The sequence below is a fragment of the Vidua chalybeata genome, chromosome 5 (assembly GCF_026979565.1).
Source record: "Vidua chalybeata isolate OUT-0048 chromosome 5, bVidCha1 merged haplotype, whole genome shotgun sequence".
NCBI lineage: Eukaryota > Metazoa > Chordata > Aves > Passeriformes > Viduidae > Vidua > Vidua chalybeata.
In genome coordinates this window covers 31,369,884-31,394,100 of record NC_071534.1, presented here as the reverse complement: position 1 = coordinate 31,394,100, position 24,217 = coordinate 31,369,884, and the positions used below count along the sequence as shown (strand labels likewise).

The following is a 24,217-nucleotide window of genomic DNA, read 5'->3' as shown; positions in this document are numbered from 1 at the left end:
GGTGCTCATCAGATCCCCCAGCTCATCACTCTTGTCCCTTGGTCCCCTCCCATTGCACAGGCACGGCTGGGACAGCCTCCACTGGAGAGCTGCTCCACAAAGGGAAAAAAGCCATTTCCCTTCACAACAAAGGGGCTGTGCCCCTGCAGCACCAGGGAATGTCACACGCGCCAGTGGCTCCTCAGGCTTGCAGACAGTGGCACATCAGACTGGAAGGAATACTCTCACCAAAAGCTGCCCCTCATGTTGCAGCTTCCTGCCCATCACAGCAACAGAAGCGGGGCTGGGAGGCTTTGGTGTGGTTCCCCACTAAGTACCAGGCACAGTGACCAGAAGAGGCCCTTCCATTGCCACGATGAGCTGTGGCCACACAAGTAGGTAAAACCACAGGCAAACTCAGCAAAATCAGCGGGTGGCCCCTGCTGGAAGTGGTCACCTCAAGAACACAACCTAGTGATGTTGAAATGCCTAAGAAGGGAAGCTGCCAACCTGTTTCAGCTTTGAAGTCACCTTTGATATGCACTTTTTTGGAGCACATGCTTGGCCTCCTTGCCAGAGATGAGTTTTTTCGACCATCTTCCTTCGGAAGCAAATGAGATCATCTCAGGAAGGCACAACTGCTTGTGCTGCTCCTCAGTAGAACCACATCAGGGAAACTTGATTAAAAATAGATAACAAAGGAAACACCACTAAGCCGCACCAAAACAGGCAGCAGAAGGAAAGGGAAGCAATTTCCTTGAACCAGGTTTCAAGGCCGAATATTGTGTTTTTAAAAATTAGAAAGCTGTCTTCTGAATGTTGCTGACAATTCATAGACTCAATATGGGCAAAACGTGCTCAACAGCCAGCTGAAAGGAGGCTGAAACTTGAATTACATCCCTACCCTACACACAGCAGACACTAGAACAAAACCAAGGCCAGTTTTAACCAGCCATCAAGTCACAGTTGTGTTAAGCCATAGGGCAAGGTCACACACATTTCCTGCTGGCAGATTCCAGGAGTCTGGGGATAACACAGATGCAGCCTCTCCACAGAAGCCAGTACTGGTAAGCTGGAGAAGCTGAGGAGAACAGCACACACCATCCCTGGAGGACACTGCACTCAGAATGGCACACTTGGAGCATTCAGGATTGGGCCAGCTTTATCAAGTTCAGCAATGAGACACCTCCCATTTTCAACAGCAACAACGCTGCTATCTGCACAGCCCTGGTGAGGGCCGGCGGCTCCGGGGACGCCTCACAGATGTGCCCACGCCCCAGGTCAAGGTGTCCAGCAGGGGCTGAGCCCCCCAGCATGGGTGCTGGTCCACTGGGCTCGGGCTGGGGAGCTTCTCCAGGCTCTCTGCAGCGAAGGGAAGGCTCTTGCCTCCTGCCCAGGTAGCACCAGCAGTGACATCCCACACGGACACACTCGTACAGCCTGGGGTACGTGTGCCTGTGCGGAATCCCTCAGAACGAGGTGGGTGGGATGGGTGTGTCTGGTCTCTGGGCACAGTGCCTACACCAACATAAAGCCCACGGATGAAGTGGACCTGGAATGAAACACGGGCGGACTTAATCATTCCCTCTGGCGTCCTCAATTCTCAGACCACAAGAAAACTACAGCCAGAGTCTCGATGGTCACCAGGAATTTATTTTATAGCACAAAACGGGTTCTGGGCTTACCTTCCCGGACATGCGACATGGGCTGATGTCCCGCCCTCCATCACTTCATTCTCCTCCGTCGGTGCCAGCCTCACCCCACTGCTATCAGCCGCTCCCCATCGCAGCCATCCATCTCCCATGGTTCCAGTCTTCCCCATCCTTGCCAGCCGCTCCCCACACCCGTCCCCAGCCATATTGCGGCTCTCGGGGGCGCAGGGCGGGCACGGCCCCTCCGCGGGGCCGCCGAACAAAGCGCGGCTCGAGGGCTCCGCCGCGGCTCCCGCGGAGGAAAGGGACGGGATGGGGCGGGACGGGACGGCGGAGCGGCCGCAAGTCACGCCAGCCCCGAGCACGTTCCTTCCTTCCCCCCGCGCCGGCGAACTCACCCTCCTTGGCTTTCTTCTTCCTGGCCAGGGTCCCGCCGAGCTTGCCCAGGAACGACTCCTCTTTCTTCATCCTGTGCGGCCGCAGCGTCGGGGACCTGACGGGCGTGGCGGACATTGGCTCTGCAGGGGGCTCGCCGGGGGAACCCGCCGGGCCCTGCCCGATCCCGCCCGGCGGCTGCGGGGCCCGCGGAGCCGAACCGAGTCCGGCAGCGGCGAATCACTGGCCCGAGCGAGCGGGGAGAGCCCGCGGTGTGTGCTCGCAGCACTGGGGGCGGGCTGGGAGCCGCTGGGGCCACAGCGCCCTGCCACGGCCGGGAAGTCCGCGGGAGGCAGGGGCGGGACGAGCCTCGGACACCTCCGGGGCCGGGGGCGGGCGCCGAGCCCACCCGAGCATCACCTGCGGCCAAGCGGGCGAGCCCCTCCCCCGGAGCCCCTGGTGCGCCGGACCCACGCGGGTACCAGGAAAAGTGGGTAAAAAGCATTGCGGCTAAACGACAGCCCCGGTCCCACCACAACCGGACCGGAGTGGTGTTAGGCTTGAAAGTACACAAAGATCAAGAACAGTTTTCTGTTCTTGAGAAACAGTTTCTTAAGAACAGTTTTATATATTCCACATGTTGCAACAATTGGACGCAACTGGGGGCAAATGCTCAACATGTGCCATTTGTCAGGGCACCGCAATTCCTTGCTGGCTTCATTCAGGTGTGCCTCCTAATTTTGCAGCCACGCGTCTCTTCTGTCAGACCAGCCTGCCTACTCCTCCTGGCATGTTGCCGGTCAGGTCTGACATCTCCTTTGTGGGAAGATCGAGGAGAAGGGGCCGAAGGCTCTGTGTTTGCCAAGCCACCGCCTCCCAGGTGTACCTGCACCGCTGCTGCCATCAGCAGTGTGTGTGCACAGAAACGCCCCAAACCAGACACTCGGTTGTGATCCCACAGGGAGAATTTCTTATTCCTTATCACGTCACAGCAGCCAGGAGCATGATAAGGGGTTGTGGAATACATGTTAAAAACAGGTCCTGAGGAGTTTATAGTGTTAGGGTCTGATCCTGTTTAAGCCCCCCAAATGGTCCCACTGATTTTAACGGGACTGTTGGGTCCCCAAAGTCACACACAAGCTTTGTCTGTGCTCCTGCGAACAGTGTGCGTGCCAGCAGCCCTTGCCCCAACAAAGGACCGCAGTCAAACCAACACAGGCTCAGGAGCTGCACACCCAGCATATATGGGACAGATTTGCAGGCTTGACGTGACACAGAAGCAAAACTGCAGGACACATCCAGAGCAGAATGTAGCAGAGATAATTTTCTGAGTGGGTTTCATTTGAGCTTTAACCCGAGCTAATCCCCTCTGTCACCCAGACCCACTCTTGTCCCTTACCTCCAGCTGTTTTTTTACAGTCGCTTTGGCAACTAAAAGAAAAACCCAACAAACAAAAACCAAAATCATCCAGCCCAAGCTTTCCAGTATGACTGAGCACCAAGTCACACAAGGACAAGTGCTAGCAGAAGGGAAATGGAGGGCACACATGACCAGGCTGGAAACCCTCTTTTGAACGGCAGTGCATACTCTGTGAACTTTACTGAAACTGTTTCTTTGGAACAACAAACAAATTTCATTTCCTGCGACAACAGTGTGTAGCCTGTAGCAGAGGCTTTTAGACTGCAAATAAGAATTTACCAGGGGTGGGATCAATACCAGTTACAAAACCACTTTGCAAAATTAAAAAATTAGCAAGGATGTCAACTGCATTCTCCTGGCATAAGCCACATGAGACCTTTTACAAGTGCAAGCTCCATTTTCAGTTCATCAATAGCCTGAATTCATACAAAACCCACACATTAATGTTGATGTCCAGCAGGACTAGTAGATATTTTCATTTCATAAAATGCATACTAAAGTCTTAGATTACATTTAGCTTTAAGGCAGTGTGGGAAAAGCATTTTATCCAACCTCTGGGGGGAAAAAGCCCCATAAAAATTGATCAGTTCTCATACCAGATTTTTTAAAATGAAATTGCAATCAGAAAATGTGTGAGTACAAACTTTGAGGAAGAAAGCAAACAAACTGGTTCATTTACACACACAGAACAAATGGTAAATAAAACTTCACTGACTCCAGTACAGCACTCAAGATGTAACCACTTAAAAGGAAGTGTCTTTTAATAATTGAAATAAGCCACACAGATAGATCCATTCAGCTCTAACTTTGATGTCCTATCTATTTATAAAATGCTTCAATGTGTACCTAAGTAGAGAAAGCATTCAGCCTATTGTAAAGAAAAAGGAGGCAGAGTTGTTTGAGACAAGAGAGAGCCCATGGCAACAGAAAGTCAAATTACATTTCAGAAACATCAAAACAGAACCTGGAGCCTTTTTAAGACACATCAAATAGGGTTCTTCTAAACAGGAAATTAAGAGCTTCCACGGCTGCTTTGATCAGTGTTAGTGCGCAGTGATTTAACTGGCTAATGGCCACTAACAGGGACACAGCTGCTGCTGCAGCAGATCAGTGGCCTGCAGCTCAGAGCAAGCCCAGCTACATGGTTCCAACTCTCCGTAATGAATGAGATACCACCCCTCAGCAGCCAGAAAATTCTCTGTGGTACCCTCCTCTCATTAGGGATGAGATTCCTATGTATTTCTATAAGAATATATTCAATATTCCAATAGTGAGTGTATGCTCATTAAAAAAAAATGCCAGAGCATAAACATGCCGTTTTAGAGAATTACACTAAAAAACTAAGCCTTGGTTAAAATCGGTTTTTATTTTCAGTGCTGAACTGCTACTTTAATATTTAGGTGAACATTTAAAAGTCTGAATCCACATCTGCTGATTTTGACATTGCTTACCTTCTTCTTGATAGAGGTGTTGCTTCCTTTATTTTAATCTCATAGCACTTTATACTGCTTTCAAAATTTTAGACCTGAGGATATTGTAATTAGATATCTCACAAATAACAGTGACATTGACTATATATGGTCTCTCTTCATTAGATATTGAAGCAAGGTAAACCCAGCCACTTCTTAAACCAGCAAATCATTGCAGTCTTGTTCTATTATAACACTACCTGTACTGACTTTGGATATAAACTTTAAAGACACAAGACACAGTTAATTATTCTTCTTGGTCTGCCAGATAAATGAAAATGTGTTTGGGTTTGCTGGTGTTTGGGTTTGAGTTGCTGTTTGGGTTTTTTTTTTTTGGGAGGGGGGCAGGGTTAATAATGTTATTTATTACATACTGAGGCAGGAATGTACCACCTAACTAATGCCACTGATTTTCTTCAGCGTGCCTTCTATTATGTATTCTATTTAACTGAAAAGCTTGTATAAAGACCATTTATCCCATGCAGACTTTGGCTCTGGGTTGCATTTTTTGCTTAACAAGGGAAGAAAGCACAGGATACACTCAGCAAAGTGTCTCATCCCAATTAAAGTAAAATCATCCAACAGCATTGTAGTTGCTAACAGCGATTTAGCACTGTTCTCACAAAATATACATCCACGATCTCAACAAGTTTGCCATGGTTGAGAAGCTGTGCAAAAATTCTCCTGGAGAAGATTCCTACTGAAGCTGTGGCTGCAAGCTCCAGCCCTCTTGAAAACAGGACAAGAATAGCAGAACAAACTGTAGTGTACACTCAAATTCTGTAATTTTGGGATTATTTTCTTATGCTTTCCCATACAAACTTTAGGATAATCTTTGAGATATCTGACCAACTCCTCAATAGTCCCACAAAGGACTCACGGTGTTTTCTTTCCCCAGAACATCACAGTAAAACATCACACTTTTTCATGTGAGTGTTCACCCAGTCCAGAGAAAGGAGAGCCAACCTGACCTCCCCTCACTTTTCTGTGTTTGATCACACATGGGAAAGTCTTGGAACACTTCCCTCAAGAGCACAACAGGGACAGTTGTTTCTACACAAATGCCTGACAAAACCAGCAGGTATTTTGCAAAGGTAGGAAGTACTAAACTTCAGTTGCTACACCTCTGCAGTCTGGCAGCCAGATCTGTGTGAAAAAAGGCACAGAGTGACAGCAAATGTACTTACATTGAAGCACACTTCTGTATTACTGAGGTCAGCACTGGAATTTATTTTTAAAGCTTATCTTTTCAAATCAAATAGTTAAGCCCTTAATATGGCAGCAAACCTGCCCCTTACATTCTCACAACCTCCCAGTTTCCTCTTCCAACTTCACCTAAGCCCCCCAGAAACTTACTCATTAACAGTACCTGAGAACACCAGATCTTCCAAATATAAAGAGCAATTTCAACTTTTTTATATAAGCAGAACAGCTGGAAACAACCCACGGTCTTAGAAGTGGTCATGGAAATATTTGCCATACTTCTGACATGCTACTGCCACCTTCTCGCAGGCTTGTGGGTGCCCTGACACATCACTGTGTCAAACCTTGTCCCAGAACAATCCTCTCCTCCCTAGATCTCCCTCAGTCCCTAGAAAGGGCTGCAAGCAGTGAATTAAGACCACAGCTGAACGGACTCTGACAGCCTGCTCACATGAAATCAGGAGGCCACAAGCACATTCCAGGTGTGCTGTTTGGGGACACTCCTTGCCACCTTGCTGTACCTAACAGTGGTATGCCTGAAAAGCAAGAGCATCTTCACTACTCCACAGGTAAACTGATATCCAAAACTGCCCATTTAAACAAACACCAAGCTTCTGAATCACAGTTCTGACTGCAGGTCTTACTCTTTTTATCCTTTCAACTCTGGCCAGAAACACAACCACAAAGAACATGGATTCAGATCTGCCCAAAGCTGCTCTCCCACTGAACACTATGGCAGCTTTTACTGGAATTCTGATTTCTACCTTGTCCATTTTAAGTATCTGGGCCTCTGCAGCAAAATTTAAATGGAAATATATGAATTATACAATATTCCATAGAAGCAACCACATAATCCAGATGCTTTTTCCAGAGGAATTCAGACATATTTTCTGTACTGGATAGCTCTTGTGCACTTGTGGTTTGCCATAAGAAAATGTTACTTTTCAACCTAGTGCAATGCCAGTAGGAAAACAGTGATGCAGGTGGAGACTTGTGGAACATGATTTTGCTCTCGTTATCCAACTGGACAATTCTCTGGTGAGTGGCACTGAGGTCTGTCAGAAGATGTGCTCAACAGATCTCTTCAGCCTTCAGCACTTTCTTCCATTCCTCCCTTACAGAGTTTACAGAGTTCTCTCAAAGCTTCATTGTGGCCTGGCTGGTGTGTGGTGTGCACACTGAATTTGGGGCTCTCTCTAGGCCTGCCCAACTCAGAACACTGCTGAGCCCTCTCAAACAGCCAGCTGAGCTTGGGGTCTTGTGTCATAATAAAGTATGGCACTTGAGCAGCCTTGAGTAAAACACAGTGTGCATAAAATAGAATTCTTAAGGCAGCAGAATACAGCTATCTTTGAACTCCTAGGAGAAAACCCTAACAGTATTTTAGTATCTAAACATTCACCTTAAAATATTTTTACATGTCAAAATGTCAATAGTGCTGGAAAAAACTAATAACATTTGTTGACATTCTTAATATAGTTTCATATTTTATCTCATAACAACAAAAGAATCAACAAAAATGCTAGGTTAAATATGTACTTGCTACAGTATTTCTTAGATAAACACACTGAAAAAGTTTTTTAATATCAAATTTTGCTATTTGAAACAGCTGACTTCTGTCATTTACACCATTTTGAACATCTGTAAGCCTAGTGCTGCTACTTTATAAGGGGGGAAGGATGTTTAATCAAGCAGAGCTCTGCAAATCCAGACAGTCCAGTTTCATATTTTAGAGAATATTTTAGAGAATTATCAAATAAACCAGATTAATTACTGTGTTACACCAACAGCAATACATACCAATGCTAAAGCAATGTATAAAACTGTGTTCTCTTTAAAAAGGGTGGAGTTTGAGTGCTGACTTGATTGGGAATGAGCTTTCATGGCAGTCCTGACATATTCAGCAAAGTCAAGCAGAGCATCAGCATGTCCAAAGCCGTCTTTAGCTGAGCAGAAAAAAAATCAGGAGTTTAACAGCTCATGTATTTCTGTTCTGCTCCCCCAGAATCTTCTTTGTATTGTGATTTTAAACCTGCCAACACTTAACAACAAAAAAGAGTGAATGTAGATACAGGGAAAGTCCAACTTCGTATTCTCTCAGGGACCACACAGGGCTGATATGCATAAAAATAATCAGTATGCAACTACCTCCAAAGACATTAGGACCAAAGTAGTGAATCAGTCTATCCTTATAAAATGGATTATACCCCAAGTGATGAAGTTAGAGCTGACTTGGAGATGAAATTAGCATCGCAACAAGTCAGGAGAAAGACACAAAGAGAAACGAGGCAGTTCCACACATTTGTATGTCTGGAGTCACGTTTTGCAACTGCTACAAAAAGCTACAAAAATCAACAGCTTTGCTGAGAGCATTAAAACACTCAAAGTTTAGAGCTTTGAACCTTTTAAAATTATAATTTTAGTACTTACTATGCTAGACAGATGACTTGAATTTTCACAGTATGCAATTCAGATTTTAGGCATTTAAACAGGTGATTTATAACAGTGAAACATATTCAAATCAGAATATTTTGATTAATTTAGAACCATTAAAATGGTATCACTTTTGACTTGTAACAGCTTTTTCAAGGACTTGTGGCTGGAGGAGGGAAGGCTGTGCAGACCAATAAAACTCTAATGATATGAACCATATCCAAGAACCAGTATCTGACAGAACTCTAATACTTCAAGTAAAAAACAACAACTAAAAGCTGTAAGATAAGACTCCTACAAAGACTCTCCCATCTTTGATAAGAATCAGAGGTACAATGAACCTTTAGAGCATAATTATTTAATGTAATTTCTTGTGGAGTCCAAAATGTTAATCACTCAGCTGTGTATCTGCATTTCAAGGAAAAAGGACCATTTTGATTTATGTTATAGTCTTGATTTCATCTCCAAAGCACAATTTCATTCCGTGATGAAAAATATTTCTGTATTATAGAAATCTTATTCCTGCTCCAAACTGAACACCATCACATATCCTGAAAAGAAACAAACAATAAACAATATGATATATAAATTACTAATTACTTGAAAATCAATTCTCCCCATCCCCAAATTAGCTGACAAAGGTTTTTTAAAATAAATGTTTTGGCAATCTGTCATCCATATGGAGCATTTACATTTCCAAATAAAGCCCATAATTTTGAAATTGCTATTATACATTCACATTGCCCACAGAAACAATCCTGCTCCTGTATGAAAGACTGGATATCTCACACAATACTCCCGGATAAGAACAGGTCTCCTGAAGCTTTTTGTTGTGTATTATAATATTTACTTGATGCAGGATAATTGGTTGCTAACAAATGAATTTGTTCTTCTTTTCTCTTTATCTATAAACTTGTTTTCATTTTTCAAGCAAAGCCATTAAACTAGGTATTTATCAAAGACAGCAACTGAGGTATTTATCCAGTCATTTGGGTTTAGAAGCCTTGAGAACACCCCACAAGCTGTTTGAGTGATCACTTCTCCACGAGAAATGAAGCTGCTGCACAGCTATTTGCATATTTCAACAGCTGCTCTCAAGGTAAATGAACTGTGGCACTTGGGAAGCAAAGTCTTAACTGAGCTGTGAAACCCAGGTGAATAAAGCGGGCTGGGAAAGCAGCACTGAGATGTCTCTGTTGGTATGGACTAAACAAAACCACAAGGCACAACTCTCTCTGAGAAAGCAGACAGCAAAAGAAACTGGTGTAGCAAACCAACCTGTCTCCAGCCTGTACTCCCATGGGGAAGCAGTAGTTGAGCTCAAGCCTGGCGATGTTTCCCAGGCGCAGCACTATTCCCGCACCGTAGGACCAGCGGATGCACTCTGCCAGTCTCTGCAGGTGCGCCCTGGGACCGTCACCTGCAGTCAAACACCAAGGGATGAGCAGCACAGCAAGAGAGCAGAACTAGAATACAAATACTGTGATTTCACTTGGATTGTTGGTTGATCTCTATGTCTACTATAGGGCACCCACTAGCAAGAAAAAGGAAATGAGTATTAAAGACTTCAATGTCTTTACTGCTCTCTTCCAGTACCTGAAGGGAGCCCACAGGAAAGATGGAGAGAGACTACTGACAAGAGCCTGGAGTGACAGAACAAGGGGGAATGGTTTCACACTGATAGAGAGCAGGTTTAGATTGGATATGAGACAGAAATTCTTCCCTGTGAGGGTGCTGAGGCCCTGGCACAGGTTGCCCAGAGAAGCTGTGGCTGGCCCATCCCTGAAACTGTCCAAGACCAGGCTGGCTTGCAGGAACCTGGGATAGTGGAAGGTGTCCCTGCCCATGGCAGGCAGGAGAACAAGCTAAACTTTAAGGTCCCTTTCAACCCAAACCATTCTGAGACCCTATTCTATGATTTAGTGGGTCTCTACTATTTTTAAGTTGATTGAAGTATCTCCCTCCCATATGGATGTCACCTTTCTTACACCAAGTGAGGCAGACATCAAATATCACTATATTCTAAAACTGACTGAAATAATATTGAAAAGTCATATATTAATACACTGAAATGTATCCTGAATAGAGTTAGGGATGGGAGGAAAAGGAGTCCCATCAGCTACCACACCCTCATCTAATGCCACCACTTTTTCTTTAGCTCATCCCAGTAAACACCAGAACCCCACTAAAACATTCTTTCATTCTCCCTTCAGAATTGTGTAAGATAGTAAGTGTTAGTTACACACTGGTCTGCAAACATCACCTGTTCATAGACACTACCATTACCCTCCTGGCTCTCTTTCCTACAAGTTGTGGTGGAAATTATGGAGAGAGCTAAACAAACTACTGGGAATCTGTCAAATATATAAGCTAAAAGCAGCAGGTTTTTGACAGGCACCAAAATATGTGCAGTAAACAAAGTGCTTCTGAGTGAACACACACAGAACAACTCTCCTTTTTGCTTTTATATGAAGAGAAGAGTGTTGTTTTATTCTGTTGAGTCTTACCATAGTTGAGATTGCAGAGATTTCCAGCATTAAGGAAGAAATGTGTTCGAAAAAGGTCTCCAAACCCTCCACGGCCCGGATGGAAAGGGAGAGGGGTGTAGAGATGCACCCCTCCAGCCCAGTAGGCTTCTCCTCCCAAATAATCACCTGTTTGGGCAAAATGTTGGAATAAAGGCATTTACTGTGGAACATATTAAAGGAATCACTTGTCAAAGGTACAAAAACACATCCATAAGTTGTTTTACATTCCATAAGTTTATATTCCACTTCTACCCTTTACAACCGTTCCCATTTGCTTCCAACTCGCTCCAAACTCACCATTATTAGTTTGAAAAATTAGAACTTCCACATTTCTTTAAACCTTCCAAGGGAAGTGCATTTTTCTTCCTTCCCTCATCAGAACAGCCTGAGACATGGCAGTTCATCAGAATTACCTCCTGACCACCTCTTCAACACTTCCCTTGGTAATAAAAATGGGCACTTGATACAATTGAACTATTAACTTCAAAACAGACTGGATATTGATTCCACTGATAACAGCAGAGTAAGGAATAGAACTGAGGAAGCTCCTGCCACTCCAAACACTCTGCTGAGCAGATTGTCTTTCCCCTAAGCTACCTGAACATAGGCTGTATCAAACAAACTGTTGCTATAACCATGTTTTGGAAACTTTTCCAGCTTGAAGGTTGCTTACTAATTAAAATGACATACTGGAAGTGTGCAAGTTTGAACACAGACATGGTTTATTTATATAATGAGTAATTAATCACAGCTTAACTAAGAACTATCTGGCTTTATCCCATTGTGAACTGATCTGTAACAGCATATCAAAGCCATAGCACGTCTCAAAAGTAGAGAATGAGGGTAATTATTTTCAGGTTATACAAAGTTTAAGGACTCTCTGTGATGCACAGACATTTACAGAGGAGGCGGGTTTAAAAGCGTCAGACCTTCACTCTGGGGTCCAATGCTGTACATACTGAATCCACGCACACTTGTTGGTCCACCAAGGTAAAACCTAGTGAATACAGATAAACTTAATGTAATGCTTCACTTAAAGGTGACTTTGCAACAGGTTTAGTAATGTGATCTTTAAACACCAGCATAAGGAGGCAAAATTGTCTACAGACTAAACAGAGTCACAATATGGCTTTGTGTCTGAATAAACCTATGCCCATTACAGAATTTTGCAGGTGGTAAATACCATTTTGCAACCATAAATATGGGCAGGCAGAGCTACTACACAGCAAATTATAAATTTTTACTAGCCCAACATGAAAATGGCTTGAGTATGAACATGCAATTACAGCTAACTACAAATATTTTATTCTCCTTAGACCTACTAGTCTTTTTCTCTTATACAGAGTCTTCTATGTACAATACCTCTGTTGACTGGAAAAAAAAACCCAAACATTTAAAAAGCTTGCCTGTCAGCTATACTGGATGGCTTGTCTCCAATAGGTACCAGCATTCCACCCCAGAATGATGCTGATACAACCTTTGGAGAGAAAAACAAGTTGTTTATTAGTACTTATTCCACAGGCAGAGCTCCCATCAGTCTCCCAGAGTTACAGCTGCTCACATCCTGTGGATATCACACCCTGTACGTCAGATTTGCAAGAGGATTTTCAGGAAACTCTTGATGGCTGCTGCCCTCTTTCTTTTATGCAGTGCTGTGCCTTGAACATGTCAATATAGCACATTTGAACCAAATGCTACTTCAACAACAGCTTAACAGAGCACTCAACTTCATCCAGCACCTCTTGTCTTGAGAATTTTCATGTCTTGAATTAAGACAACATTGCTGGTATCAATTATTCCTGGCAATTTGAAACCCACAGGAGACTAAGTCCAACAAGCAGCTGCCAAAAAAGTACAATTATAAATTAACCTTATAATTACATGAAATCACCTTTTGCAACTCACTATACTGACATCAAATTAACACAGAGTTACTCTTTATCTATAAAAAGTAATTTTTGCAATTCAAGTCACTGAAATAAATAGATTTAATCATTTGCTTGCTGCCTATGTGCCAGGTAGAAGTATTACTGATAGACACTAACATCTATTGTCAATACCTTTGGGATAGAAATTATTGTAACCCCTGACTTTTCAATCTTCATAGTGCAAGTTGCTGTTTAATTCCACATTCAGTTTTGAGAAGAATTTATTGCACTATCTCCATATGATAAAAAACTTCTTTCTAAATTCAGTTAGAAATATTCCTGGGATATGTTGAAATTCTTATTTCAGTTTTTCAGTATTTCAATTCAAAATCCTACTTCCACCTAATAATAAATCAATGCTGTTGAAATCAGCCTTCCCATTTTTTCCCAATAATCTCGTACACAAGAAACAATTACATGCTACAATACCAAGATGAATAGTTATATATTCAACATTTCAATTAAAAAGGAAATTAAACCAAGATTATACAGAATGTTCATGAAGGTTTCAAACTTTTGAAGTTTTTCAAAAACTTCCAAGGTTTTTGAAAAATCCCTCCTAAGGAAGACCACAAAGAACAGACACGGCCAACATCACTTCTGGAAGGAAAATCATTCTTATGGTTAACTGTGAAACAAGTTCTCTCCAAAGTTACCACTTTTCAAGTGATTGTGCACAGCAGGAACATATAGTTAAAAATACAGATAGTCCATTTTCCAGAAAACAGAATCAGGTGATCTAATCCAGCCATTTTTCAGAATCTTTTTCCTAATCCATAGTGGAAAATAATCATAAGACATAGGTTTAATAGCCCCAGAAAAACCTCAAGTCAATTACTAAAATATCTTTAAAACGTTTACCGAATCCCAGAGAAGTTGCTTATTCAACTGAAATTCAAAATCCTCTTTCAGAAAGCTCACATCTCCACCTGCATAGCCAGCCAACTCCTGCAAAGACAAAAATTTATGGAAGTTGCAACAGATATTATATGTTTGTTTCCTCTAGAAGTTCAGCATGTCTGCATCAGCACAGGCAGTGTTTTTCTTTACAAGAAATACAGAAACATTGGCATGGTAAAGCAGCTGATTTTTGGACTGAGCCATGCATGAACCTCTGAGCCTCAGAATAATGAGCTGCAATTTTTTTTCTTCTCCAAATATTAAAGCACACTATTGCTTTCCAAGACATCTTGTAAATGAAGGCAAGATAGAATGGAGCTGGAAAATGCAGCATGCAAAATCAAGACTGTATTTTCCTAGATCTGAGAAGATTTCATGTGGTGAAGAAGGACATGACACAATTTGTTATTTTCAGCTCTTATGAAGTGACTGAACTTAAGTGTTAGAGGCAGGATCTAATAAATGACACAGTACCTAAATCCTGACTTACAACCACTTCTCTCACTCACAACAGTACACTGCTGCTTACTTTTAGTTCCAGTGGCATTTCAAATCTGCCTCTAATCTGCCGCATTAGAGAAATTAATACTTCTGAAGTATTACCCATACAGCAGAAAAGCCAACTTTTAGAAAGGCTCTAATTGTAACATGAGGGAAAGCATTTTCTCAACCAAAATGATACATGCATATGCCTTGGAGAGTTATTTTTACCCAGTCTTTCATTTTTAACTCTCAGACTTAGAAATTATGTAAGTAGCAACAGGACTACAGCCTGGCAATCTGTGCATGACAGTGTTAAAAAAAGAAGGGCTAATTAACTAACTACTGAAAGTGTAGTGCAAATACTGCCAGGGAGAGTGTCTCTCAGCTAATAAATAATTTAATGCTGATGGAGAGGCTGTGCTCTTTTACTAATGGCATACAAATGAAAATTTTCCACCATAAAAAAAGTTTCATGACTTTAAAAGGCACACTGGATAAAGAGAAAAGGTAATTACCAGTCTGCATTGCCTCCTAGTCAATTTTAGATTAATTCCTAACTTTAAACGTTTTTAATATGAACATCAATTAGATAAATTAAGACTTATTTGAACACACAGATAAACCCCAATAATAGCACAAATTATTTAAAGCTACCTGATTAATTTTCAGCAAAGCACCTCGTTTTGGCAAGATTGAGGAGTTCCGGGAATCAATTACCATGGCATGCTGAAAAGAATAAAAAAAAATTTGGGTTAGGTTCTCATACCTGTTGAATGCCTTGGAGTGACACCATTATCTTCCTTCCAAAAGTGTGCAAACAGTGGAAGACAAGTACAGCTCCAGCTAAGATTAGTGTAGCTATGTGCATTTGTGAACAATATCCCTACAGACTGGTTTTGTTTGACATTTACAGGCCACATGAAATGCATATTTTCTGCCCATGGCATGCACCAGAAACAGAGCAGCAGCCCAACTGCAACCCACCAATCTGCAAAGAGCTTATCTCCTACAGTTTGTAAGTGAAAGATGGCAAGTGACCAGAAGTTGGCATAGGGGAGAATGTTTACAAAAGGCTTAGGGTGAGGAAATTTACTCTTCCTGTCTGCTACAAAGCAAAGCAATTCTGCAAAAAGAGATGGCAGGTGAGACAGAGGGACAACAAGCCAAAGTCTAACAGTCAACTATGATTCCCTGTTCTCCCTTTGGGCCTCCTGGATTACTCCATGGCAATGAGCAGACACAGCAAAAGATGTCTGAAGGAATACACATTCCCTCTAAAGACAAAAAGCTCCTTTGGAATCACTCCTAAGTATGAGATGACTCAAAGACACTTTGTTTTTAAAATATTATAATTAAAAAGCCTTACAGAGAGAGATGATTTTAGAGAATGTCCACTTTCCTCTCGAACAGAAAAGGATGCTGTCCTAGCAAGGCAGCCAAGCTCTCTCCACACACCTTCCCACTTCAGTGTGTGATTGGTCTTCCAGATGGGAAACTACATTAAAGAATTGAGAAAGTAATGAAAACAATTGTTACAAAATTAAAAGAAATATTTTTTATATTTGAGTCTATGGCTTTCTTCCCAAACGTCTTGAAACACAGAGAAACTTTTTTCCATTTCAGAGTTATGCTAATTCTGCTCCAGCCAAGAGAGTTAGATGCACACTAATTAATCCATTCCAAATGAAAAATATCTTGAATTGGGCTAATACAGTAGACTAGGCAGTCAGCTACCTCTTTGAAATGATAATTAAAAAAAAAAGAAGAAAAACATATTGGCATTTTTATATGGCCAAAATGAGACTGAATTGTAACAAAAAAATCTAAGACGCATGATCTCTGTCATTTTCAAATCACTGACCTCTTTTAAATAAAGACAAGTCAGCCCTGTGCATGAATGATTCAATTATTCAAAAAGTAAACCAAATATTTTCAAAAGCCCAACTGAAATGTAAATGAAGCATGCGTTATAGTCGTGCTACACTCACATTAAATTCTGCTGATATTCCTCTGTCTGTTTCTCGAAGAGAGCTCCACGGGAACTGTCCAGTTACTTTGTATACATTAACTGAAAAACTGAAACACAACATTACTGGTAGGTTTGAAAGGGAAACTATTTAAGGTACAGCTCTGAATAACTACAAAAATTTAAGAAACCAGCTCTGCTACATCATTACCAGACTCTCAGGAAAGAATAAATGTAATTTTTACTCAATGAAAGATCTTATTAATTGTTTTATATTCCTTCACTAAAAAAAGAAGTAGTGAAAAATGCATCCCCTACTTTCTTTCAAAGTTTCCAGGCCGTGGCTTGAAGAAGGACAGGCCATATGAAGTTTCCTTTGTTCCATAGGAGAACTGGAAGGTAACCTTTTCTGCACGTCCAAGGAGATTTGGGAACTTGAGCCCAAGCACCTACAGAAAATAAATTTAAAAAACCCCCAAACACTAGACCAACAAAAAAGAACCTCCCCACATCATAACATTTTATATTGTTTGCTGTCTTGCATCTTAATCATATCCAGATGACAGAGACAACATGAGAATTAGAAATTAAGGTATTTAAAAATACTTGTAACTGAATATGGGTTTTTTCTCAGTTTTCTCTCTGCACTGGCAGCAAAAGCCAACAGTGCAAGTTACAATCAAAACATCCAACCGTTAATGCTGTTTAGTAGCTGCTGACTTCATCTGCACTCTCACTGAGCCATCAGTACTGATGTTACTTCCAGCAAAATCTCCAAGCCTGCCTCAAAGCCCTGGAGAACAAATCTTTGGTACAACAAATAGCTGCTCTGCAACTGCAGACTCTCCCACTGATCCTCAGGAAAAACTCCTGTCAGGGAGAGTTAATCAAAACCAAGGCAAGGGAAAATTATCACTATGGAGCCACTTCCCTGTAGTTTTGCTTTGAGCAAGTTTTGTTTTGAGCAACCGGACCTGATGGCAGCACAACACAATTCTACAATTCTCCAGAAACTACTGAAACAGTTTTGCCTATTCCAACAAAAATTCTTTGCATCCTTCAGGCAGCTCTTGGCCCTCTGGCAGAAAAGATGGAGCAAGTTTCCTCCCAACACAGACACTACCACTGTACTATTGTTGTGTGTTTTATTGGAAAAGAATATCAAAAAACTCCAGAATCCTGACTGTCTTTGTCTGAAGCTGTTGGAAGCAAACCAGTAGTTTTGTAATGATGGTTATTATGACATAAAGAGAAAAGTTTTTTAGTATGAAGTACTAGATGTATAAGCCTCAGCTGAATTTAAGGGATTAGAATAAATCTATTCAACTCTTAAGGAAACATAATCTGGGTTGCCAATATCAGTGTATACAAGTCATGCTTTTAGAGTGTTCACAAGTTTTACTTCTCTGTGATAAAATCAAACAGAAGAGGAAGCTGAGCACAAAAAGAGAAACACAAGCAGCTTTCAGTCAGCTCTGAGCAGCACTGGAAGCAACAGGTAGGATTCCCTGCTGGTTTCCTTCAGGCCACAACAGCCTGGACCTGGCTCCTGGCAGTGAAGCTGCATAAGCAGCTCTCAACTCACCCAGTTCCAACTCTGCTTGCACATGCAAAACACCATCACCTGAGTCATGCGGGATCTTATCCAGGTTAAAAATACCCCTAAGAGGAAAAGGATGAGCCCTTTGATCTGGCTTATCAACCAGCCCCAGGCACAGCTGCCCTGTGCAAGTGAGAAGGCAAAAAGGGTGCAGGATGAGCACCTGAAAGCACAACCTTCTCACAGCAGCACTTCTGGTAAAAGCACATTCACAGAGCAGCAGTGAATGTGAATCTTCCCGGGGCAATTGGTAAATATTGTTCACGCAAGATTTTAATCTGATGCATCCTTAATTGAGTCATATGAAAACAAATTCCAAAGTTAGTAGAATTCATGAAAACCTACAGCCCAGAATAATTGATACCAGGCTAAAAGAGAAAAACAAGAAACATTTCTAAGTCAAATATAAAGCATTTTGACAGAGAAGAAAAATACTTAAAGTATATCTCATAGAAACACAATGCCAAATTCCTTACTAATCTCTCCACTAGATGAAACATCTTAAACAGTAGCAAAAAATAATTCACGAAGTTTCAACAATTAAAAAACTAATATGCTGAGCATTGTCCCCCAGCTCAAAATAGGCTTTTGCTGAATAAAAGCCTGGCACAAAGGCCTGACAAAGTCTTAGTAAGGCTGGATTAAGACTGGATCACCAAATTCCTTGCTAAGCTTGAAACTGAAAGTAAGAGGAATATCAAAAGGCCTTACAAATAATTTGAAATAATCCATACCATGCTGCCTTCATTGTTGCCAACCATGGTGTTATAGCTCCCAGTTAACCTTCTCAATTCTGTTACCTCAAAGGTCACATCTAAACCATTTGGAAGGGCATCATCTCCTAAAGAAATAAATGAAGTGCATGTTATCTCTAAAGAGATATTTTAAAAATTGCAGACAGAAGGTTACTTGAATTATTTGAAAACTGAGTTAAGGCATAATAAAAGTCCATGCTACAAAGGGAAATAGCTTGAGAAAAGGATGTTAAAGGATGTTTGGATGTGAGTGCAGAATTTGACACAATCATAGGATTACTGGCTTTAATCATTTCATGTCAATTTGATGTGCAATACAAGTACAGGACAAATTTTCAAGCTTTCCCTCACATGTTCCTTGAAACTGTGGATTAAGGAAATCCTACTGTAATTATTATAAGTGCTGAAAATTCACGCATGGACATACACATATATGCAAACACATGCAAATAGATTTCCTTCATAGGGATAACTGATGTAGATACATCTGTATCCACAGCACACCACCTGTTCATCTAAAATATATATAAAGGTATACAAGACTAAGTTACGCACACAAAAAATGTCCAACCTATTACACAGGGAAATATATATTACATGTATGAATATATGAAAATAAAGGTGAGGATAAATGAGAGAATACACACCTTGGCAGGTATCAATCAGAACATCCACCTGTCTAAAGATTCCGAGACGAAGCAACTTCTGACGAGCTTCATGTGATTTTCTCATCACCTACAGCATGAGAAAAGTAGCTCAGTCATAGAATCAGAGGATATTTGGGCTGGAAGGGGCTTTCAAGATAATCTAGTCCCTTTGAGTCTTTCAGGTTAACAAAAAATAATGAGGATAAATTAGTTAAAATGCAGCTAAGTTGTAAAATATTCACAGATTTTGTATCTGAAGACACACACATGTGCACCTTCAAAACAGAACACAACCTCTTTAACACTTGCATCTGCAGAAATAATTTAAACCCAGAGCATCTGGGTTCATATATGAAGGTTCAATACCTTCATATCTTTCGTTAGTTTGCTTCCTAATTACTTTAATAGTTAAAACAGTTATTCAAATAGGTGCCAGTAGTTACAACTTATTTAGGGGGCCCCTGTTCTTGACAGAGTTGCCCCATGTCTGAAGGGAGTAGCCCAAAGTAGGAAAAAGAGAGGAAAAAATTTAATTATTTTTTTAACAGCAAGTCTGTTATTCACTGCAACACTTACATCAATGAGATTTTTTGCCTTGAAAACATCAGAGATTTCATACATAATGATGTCATCTTTGGTCCTTCCAAGTCCATCAAAGTGCACATGCTGAACCACCACCTAAACACACCAAATCTTTACACACAAGTACTGGATTTGCATCTAATAATGAGGATCGAGGTCAACAATGCACAAAAATTATTGTGAGAAACCCTGATGATTCCTAGGGCTAATTCCTACTAACCTACATCATCAGAAATTACTGCTTTCTAAGATTCTGGGACATTGTTCCCATAACACAAAAATGAAAGAAAAGAGATCTCTAACACCAAAGCTAACACTGGTTGTAGCAGAAGAAACACTGAAAAACTGCAGCTGCTGGGGTTTAGTTATAAATGTTGTATGGACAAAGAAGCAACTGCAGAAATCACAAAAGTATTAAGTACATAAGATAGAATTATGCAGTTATTCGTAGTTATTTGCTACTTCTTTTATCAGCTATACATAAGCAAAGAATTAAAAGAAGAAAATCAAACAAGTGTACAAGCCACAAATATTTAAACTCCATTAAAATCATGCACTATATTTAAATTCTATTAAAATCTGCACTACCAAGTTTGAAACGCAACTGAAAATCACTATGAAGTTTTATACTTTCATTTTGATACATAATCACCTGAGACAGTTTCATTGTAAAAATCACAGCACCTTCCACTCCAGTACAAATGGAGTAGAGCAACTGCATTTCCCTTATTTTTCAAATATTTTCAGTGAATTTTAGGGGCAAATGTAAAAAAAAAAACCTGCTTCAAATAGTTATCAAGGATTGGAACAGACTGCCCAGGGCAGTCACCAACCCTGGGGGGATTAAAAACCACATGGATGTGGCACTTGGTTTAGTGCTGGACTTGACAGGTTAACAGTTAAGACTCTGTGATCTTAGAGATCTTTTCCAACGTAAACAATTCCATGATTCTGTACCAGAGTTTGTAAAAGAGACTAAGCAGATTATAATAACTCTATCAGAAATATCTGTATGACTCTGTGCATTCATGTATAATACAACAGCAAAATAAGAGCAACCTTCTATTACTGCCAATTGCTGGAAAAAACTGCCAAGGCATTTATTTCTCTCCACAAAATTCAGGATGTTGCTCAGGCACTTACATCTTTGTTTTCAAGAATATCCTGTTTGCTCTCAGGTTCAACTTCAACCAATTCAGCTTCCTCTCCCAAGGCACCAAAGTCTGGCCCAGCCATTGGAAGAGGCTCCAAACTCTGAAAACATAAAAGAAAACTGCATTTAGTAGGGCACACAGATTTATGATTGGTGCCTTTTGTAAATGAGAAAAACCCGTGGTTCTCAACATCAAGTCCTAAGGGGCAAAAGCAAAAGAGAACTAAAATGAAAGGAAGTACCAGAACACTTGACAACTACCTGCTTGCTGAAATTTTTCATGAAAGCTAAATAGCCTCCACATGGAATGATTTCTGAAAAATACTCTGCATTCTTCCAAAAAATAGCCTTAACTTTTAAGACAAGCTTTTTGTGCAAAAAGATTAATTCCACCTTCTTAAAAAAATCAGGCTGTCACTTCTCTAGTTTGGGTTTTAGGAGGCAGAAGACTATGAATGTCAAACAATTTTTAAAAAGGGTGTTCTCAGAATGTTACTTTGCTTTGCATGTATTTGCTTGCCTTTATATTTCAGTATTTCTTTCAGAGGTAAACTTTCAAATACAGTTCAAGAACCTCAGGTTCTGACCATCAGAGCCAAACACTTCAATGAAACACTGCATGGCTTTATTTATTACACCTGAAAGAGTCATAAAGAAGACTTATGAGAATAGCTGCTTTCCTGAAGAGTAAATTGCTGTTGCATATGAAAATCCAGTTAAAGGAGGACAGAAGCTTCTACCGCTGCCACAAATTTCAGACAAGTGTGAAACACTGTGTATCCACATAATACTGTCTAGCAGTTCACACCACGGATGGACACAAAACAGAGAATACAAGAAAAAATCTTGAAACAGAAATTACATTAGTTATGGTATTTATATACTCTAGAGCCTTAACTGGAGGCAGCTCCCTGCAGCTGTTCTTCAGCCTTAAAACTGAACAACTACACTTCTATGCTTCTCCTTTAAGCACTGGTAGATGGATTTGGAGATTTGTGCATCTATTCACAATGATTTCAGGCATGTGAGGCCCCTCAGCCCTCTCCAAGCAATGCAAGGCTCTAGCCTCCAATTCTCACCAGGGGCACTTCTCTTTGCATTGTCTTTTTTCAGCTGCTTGGTTTTGGATTTTGTTTGGTTTGGGTCGTTTTTATTTCCCCAGCCTTGTTCTTGCCAGCCCACCTGCCTGGAGAGGTCAGCTCCGGGAAAGCCTTATGAAAGACCTGAAAAAGACCCAGGTATTCTACAGGAAGAAATTTTGTACCTAGTAAGAAATTTTTCTCCTTTGTGAGGGTGGTGAGGCCCTGGCACAGGTTTCCCAGACCAGCTGTGGCTGCCCCATCCCTGGAAGTGTCCAAGGCCAGGCTGGACGGGGCTTGGAGCAACCTGACATAGTGAAAAGTGTCCCTGCCCTTGGCAGCGGGGACGTGTGACCGCATGACCAAAAAGGTCACTTCCACGCCGCCAGTATCAACAACTCTATAAAACCCCCAGAAATGAGCTGGGAAGGGAAGGCGCCTCCAAGCAGCGGCACGGGCTCCAACCCCTTCTCCCTACCCCGGCCCGACTGTGCCAGAAGCGGTGGGCTGGGAGCGGCTGAGGCGCACGGCCCCCGATCGCAGCCCCAGCCCAGCTCCGGGCCGCGCCGTGCCCGGCCCGAAGGTCGTGGCGGGGAGCGCGGGGCCCTGCGACCTTTGGGTGGCCCCGGGGCGCGTGCCCGGGCCCTACCCCCGGCGGGTCCCGACCCGGCCGATCCCCAGGGCCCGGGCACTCACCCGGGCGTGCACGGTGCCCATGGCGGCGGCAGCGGCGCGGGCGCGGCCTCGGCGGCTCCGGGAGCTCGGGGCACTCAGGGCCGCAGCGCGGGGGCGGCCATGACAGGCGGCCCCGCCCGGCGCCCATTGGCCAGGAAAGCGGAAAGGGCGGGGCCAGGGGAGCGCTTCCCACGGTCGGGGGGTCACCCGAACCCGGGGGGTTCAACCCAAAGCGGGGGAATTCACCCCGAACCCGCGGGAATCATCCCGGACCCGGGGGATTCACCCCGAACCTAAGTGTTTGTTTCACCCCAAGCCCACTTGTGTCAGCCAAAACCGAGGGAATTCACCCCAAACGCACATGTTTCATCCCAAACCCAGGGGATTCGCCCCAAACCCGGGGTATTAGATTGGGCACTTGAAACTGAAAGCTTGTGTTGTAAATTACTTAAAATTGTTGGTATTGTGATTATTATTATTATTACTACTATTATTTTACATTTAATTGTTATCACTAGGTATTTCTTTATTTCATTTTTGTGAAAAATGCATATTTTATGATTGGCTTTACGCAATAGTTACAATGAATATTATATGTGTAATGTTGGAAAGTTATGCTGTATTAATTCTCTCAAGTAGTGTGCTGAATGTATTTTTAGGTTATAACACAATGTTAAAATAGAAACTATACTATGTAAGATATGTTTTAACTATCTCAAGAAAGAGATGAGATAATCAAGGAATTCTTTGCACAAGGATAACAATTACAGAAACCCCTAAATTTTCCAGAGGAGATGAATTTATGGCTTTCCTTATCAACAGAAACTAACTTCTTCAAGCCTGACTGAGACTCAAAGGCACCTGGGAATTAACAGAAACTTTTTGACAAGTACCAGACGAAGTTCTTGTTTTAAATGAAATATATGCATAATCATGAAGTGTTTTGTATATGCAACAGGCTATTGCTTTTAAGGTGATTCCTTTGTTCACAAGGCATGCTTGTCGTGGCTTAAGTGCCCGAGAGCATCCGGACGTCCGTAATTCTTTGCTTTTTATTGTCTTGTAATTGTCCTAACTCTAAATTTTTATTACTCTAATTGTATTACTATTTTTATAACCATTTTATTATTATTAAACTTTAAAAATTTTAAAAACCAAGTGATTGGCGTTTTTCACAATTTTCATATCTGATAGATAATATAGTTATTATATAATAGTTATGCTTTACTGATATATTTTATATTGGTTTTTAAATATCTATTAAATATAAATATTTTAGCACATCTATTATTCATAGAACAAATGATTTAATAGTTTATTATTATATTATTTATATTTAGTTATCTGCTAAGTTAGTTTTCGCTCAGAAACAACGCACCCTTTGTTATCT

The 24,217-nt window shown here is 41.6% G+C and overlaps 2 protein-coding genes across 4 annotated transcripts in view; both read right to left on the bottom strand.

The window, feature by feature from the left end:
• The window catches only part of PARVB (parvin beta), a 50,968-nt gene extending 48,715 nt beyond the window's left edge, over positions 1-2,253 (bottom strand). For 2 of the 3 annotated variants that reach the window (XM_053943257.1, XM_053943261.1), the window contains exon 1: positions 2,030-2,253. In XM_053943257.1, coding sequence (XP_053799232.1) covers positions 2,030-2,144 — 115 coding nt within the window. In that variant the 5' untranslated portion in view covers positions 2,145-2,253. Of the gene's footprint in view, positions 1-1,664; positions 1,733-2,029 lie in introns of those variants that run through there. The other variant, XM_053943259.1, reaches the window with a different exon arrangement.
• A 6,620-nt stretch (positions 2,254-8,873) lies between these two features.
• SAMM50 (SAMM50 sorting and assembly machinery component) lies at positions 8,874-22,959 on the bottom strand. Its single transcript, XM_053942671.1, has 15 exons — positions 22,849-22,959; positions 21,064-21,174; positions 19,915-20,016; positions 19,339-19,426; positions 18,671-18,777; positions 16,655-16,785; positions 16,359-16,446; positions 15,737-15,865; positions 15,025-15,096; positions 13,849-13,935; positions 12,466-12,536; positions 11,989-12,056; positions 11,039-11,185; positions 9,810-9,951; positions 8,874-9,082 (listed from the first exon to the last, which is right to left on the bottom strand). The coding sequence occupies exons 1-15, from the start codon at positions 22,867-22,869 to the stop codon at positions 9,037-9,039; spliced, it is 1,410 nt and encodes a 469-aa protein (XP_053798646.1). The 5' UTR covers positions 22,870-22,959; the 3' UTR covers positions 8,874-9,036.
• Between the last annotated feature and the right edge of the window lie 1,258 nt (positions 22,960-24,217).

Coding starts and splice junctions, on each gene's coding strand:
- SAMM50 (XM_053942671.1), bottom strand. CDS start 22,869: ATGGGCACCGTGCACGCCCGG. Junction 18,778..19,338: donor TCTGATTGATACCTGCCAAG/GTGTGTATTCTC, acceptor TTATTTCTTTAG/GAGATGATGCCCTTCCAAAT. Junction 12,057..12,465: donor CCATCCAGTATAGCTGACAG/GCAAGCTTTTTA, acceptor TGTATTCACTAG/GTTTTACCTTGGTGGACCAA.